The following is a 2,536-nucleotide window of genomic DNA, read 5'->3' as shown; positions in this document are numbered from 1 at the left end:
TTCGAGACCAGCCTGGTCTACAAGAGCTAGTTCCAGGACAGGCTCCAAAACCACAGAGAAACCCTGTCTCGAAAAACCAAAAAAATAAAATAAAATAATTAAAATGAAACTTGAATGTGTTTTTAAAAATTTTTTTAAAAATCACTTAATATAGGACAAATATGAAAGAATGTATAGAGTAAATAACTTACAAGACAAAGGAAAAGAAGGTGTGCTATTTTCTGTTATATGAATATTATTGCTTAGAGCTGATTTATTTATTATTTGTTTGCTTTATTCCTTTTGAGAGAAGGTTCTGTTCCACACAACCAGGCTGATGTGGAACCCAATATAGCTCATGTTCACCTTGAACTCCATGCAATTCTTCCTCAGGTCACCATATTATAGTTATTATGGAAGTGAGGCAGCATGCCCAGCTATTACATAAGTTCTGGAAAGAGTTCAGTTATTAACTGTATGATCCTTTAATTGTATAATAGTTATTCAGTATTAGTTACAAACTTGTAAAGTTAGGTCTCAGACTAATTTGCCTTTTTCCCCCTTCTTTTTTAATCAGTTCTCTGAGAATGTGAGTGGCACAAAATTTGAGGAAGACCATCTTTCCCATTATTCTCCCTGGTCTTGTGGCACCATAGGCTCTTGTATAAATGCCATTGATTCAGAGCCCAAAGACGTAATCGCTAATTCAAATGCTGTGCTAATGGTATGATTTTGCTTGACTGGGTAAAAGGGGGTTTTGGAGGTAGGGAAGATAATGCTAATGTTTCAAGTTTTAAAATGAAGACTTTAGTTTTTTATATTCTGACTGTATAACTTATGTGTAAAAAGCAGGATAATATTTTAACAAAACAAATTTTATGGAATGTTTCAATTATTTAACCATAACGTAGTAGTTTAATATGATTGTTACATACCATTTAGATCCACAGTTCTTATAAATTTGACCAGAAAAACCTAATTATTTGTCTTCTAAGAACATACTTTATCTTTAGCTACAGTAATGACCTTTGATTGATATTCTTTGATTTGTGCAGGACCTGGACAGTGGGGATGTTAAGAGAAGAGTTCATTTATTTGAAACTCAGAGAAGGACAAAAGAAGAAGACCCAATTATTCCCTTTAGTGATGGACCCATTATCTCAAAATGGGGTGCAATTTCCCGATCCTCCCGAACAGGTTACCATACAACAGATCCCATCCAGGCAACTGCTTCCCAAGGAAGTACTACTAAGCCCATCAGTGTATCAGGTGATCTATTTTAGTAATACCAAAGAATTTATACCATGTACTTTTATTTCTAACCTGTGAGATAGAAAACATTTCATCTAACCATCTAAAACTGAGAATGAAGTGTTTTAAACAAATCCTTTGGCTAGTAGGAAAAAATACACAGCCATTTAGAAAGTATATTTGTACTTACATACTGATTTTTAAATTTTTCTTTGTCTTTTTATTTATTTATTTTTGAGACATGGTCTCACTCTGTATCCAAGCTGGCCTCAAACTTGTGGCAGTCTTCCTGCCTCAGTCTCCTGAGTGCTGGTATTGCAGATGTGCACCATCTTGTCTGGCTTATTTTCTGCTTTTTAATAATTGTTTCTTTTTGTTTCCTACAGATTATGTCCCTTATGTCAATGCTGTTGATTCAAGGTGGAGTTCATATGGAAATGAGGCCACATCATCAGCACACTATATTGATCGGTAACTTTGCTCTCATTTCCTTATGATGCTTTACTTTCAAACTGCATGCATCTTAAAATATAGAAACCAGCCGAACGATGTCGGCACATGCCTTTAATCCCAGCACTCAGAAGACAGAAGCAGATAGATCTCTGTGAGTTTGCGGCCACTACAGGTCTACGGAGTGAGTTTCAGAACAGGCAGGACTGTTTCACAGAGAAATCCTGTCTTGAAAAAAAAAAAAAATTTACATCCATATATATATACGTGTGCATGTGTGTGTATCACTACTAGTTTTCCATGTAATAAGCCACAATAGATACACAGCTATTTGGAATGATGACTAAAACATATTCAGTGTTGATAGTTAAAAGGAACATATAGTCATTAATGCTTTCGTTGCTTTATATCTCGCTTTTACTACAATAAACATATTTCTTTTTAAAGGGACAGATTCATTGTTACTGATTTATCTGGTCATAGAAAGCATTCCAGTACTGGAGACCTTTTGAGCATTGAACTTCAGCAGGTAGGCTCTATTTAGCTTTGATTTTTAAAAAGTAAATAATAATTGAAAGCTAAGTTTATGTTTTTCTCTCTCTTCATGGAGGCCAAGAGTAACTCATTACTTCTTCAGAGGGAAGCTAATGCTCTGGCCATGCAACAGAAGTGGAATTCCCTGGATGAAGGCCGACATCTTACTTTAAATCTTCTAAGCAAGGAAATTGAACTTAGAAATGGAGAGGTAAGAAAACTGAATATCTTGGCTTCATATTAATGTATTTGCTTTCTTTTTTTTTTTTTTTTTGGTTTTTCGAGACAGGGTTTCTCTGTGGCTTTGGAGCCTGTCCTGGAA

The 2,536-nt window shown here is 35.0% G+C and overlaps 1 protein-coding gene across 3 annotated transcripts in view; it reads left to right on the top strand.

The window, feature by feature from the left end:
- Positions 1-2,536, top strand: part of Rc3h2 (ring finger and CCCH-type domains 2) — a 53,896-nt gene that overhangs the window by 48,579 nt on the left and 2,781 nt on the right. For all 3 annotated transcript variants that reach the window (XM_013345876.2, XM_005345936.2, XM_005345937.2), the window contains 5 exons: positions 557-703; positions 1,035-1,248; positions 1,617-1,701; positions 2,128-2,209; positions 2,291-2,425. In XM_013345876.2, the coding sequence (XP_013201330.1) occupies positions 557-703; positions 1,035-1,248; positions 1,617-1,701; positions 2,128-2,209; positions 2,291-2,425 (663 nt within the window). The remainder of the gene's footprint in view (positions 1-556; positions 704-1,034; positions 1,249-1,616; positions 1,702-2,127; positions 2,210-2,290; positions 2,426-2,536) is intronic.

This window comes from Microtus ochrogaster, chromosome 4 (genome assembly GCF_000317375.1).
Source record: "Microtus ochrogaster isolate Prairie Vole_2 chromosome 4, MicOch1.0, whole genome shotgun sequence".
NCBI lineage: Eukaryota > Metazoa > Chordata > Mammalia > Rodentia > Cricetidae > Microtus > Microtus ochrogaster.
The sequence above is the reverse complement of the archived record's forward strand: the minus strand, read 5'-3'. Positions and strand labels throughout refer to the sequence as shown.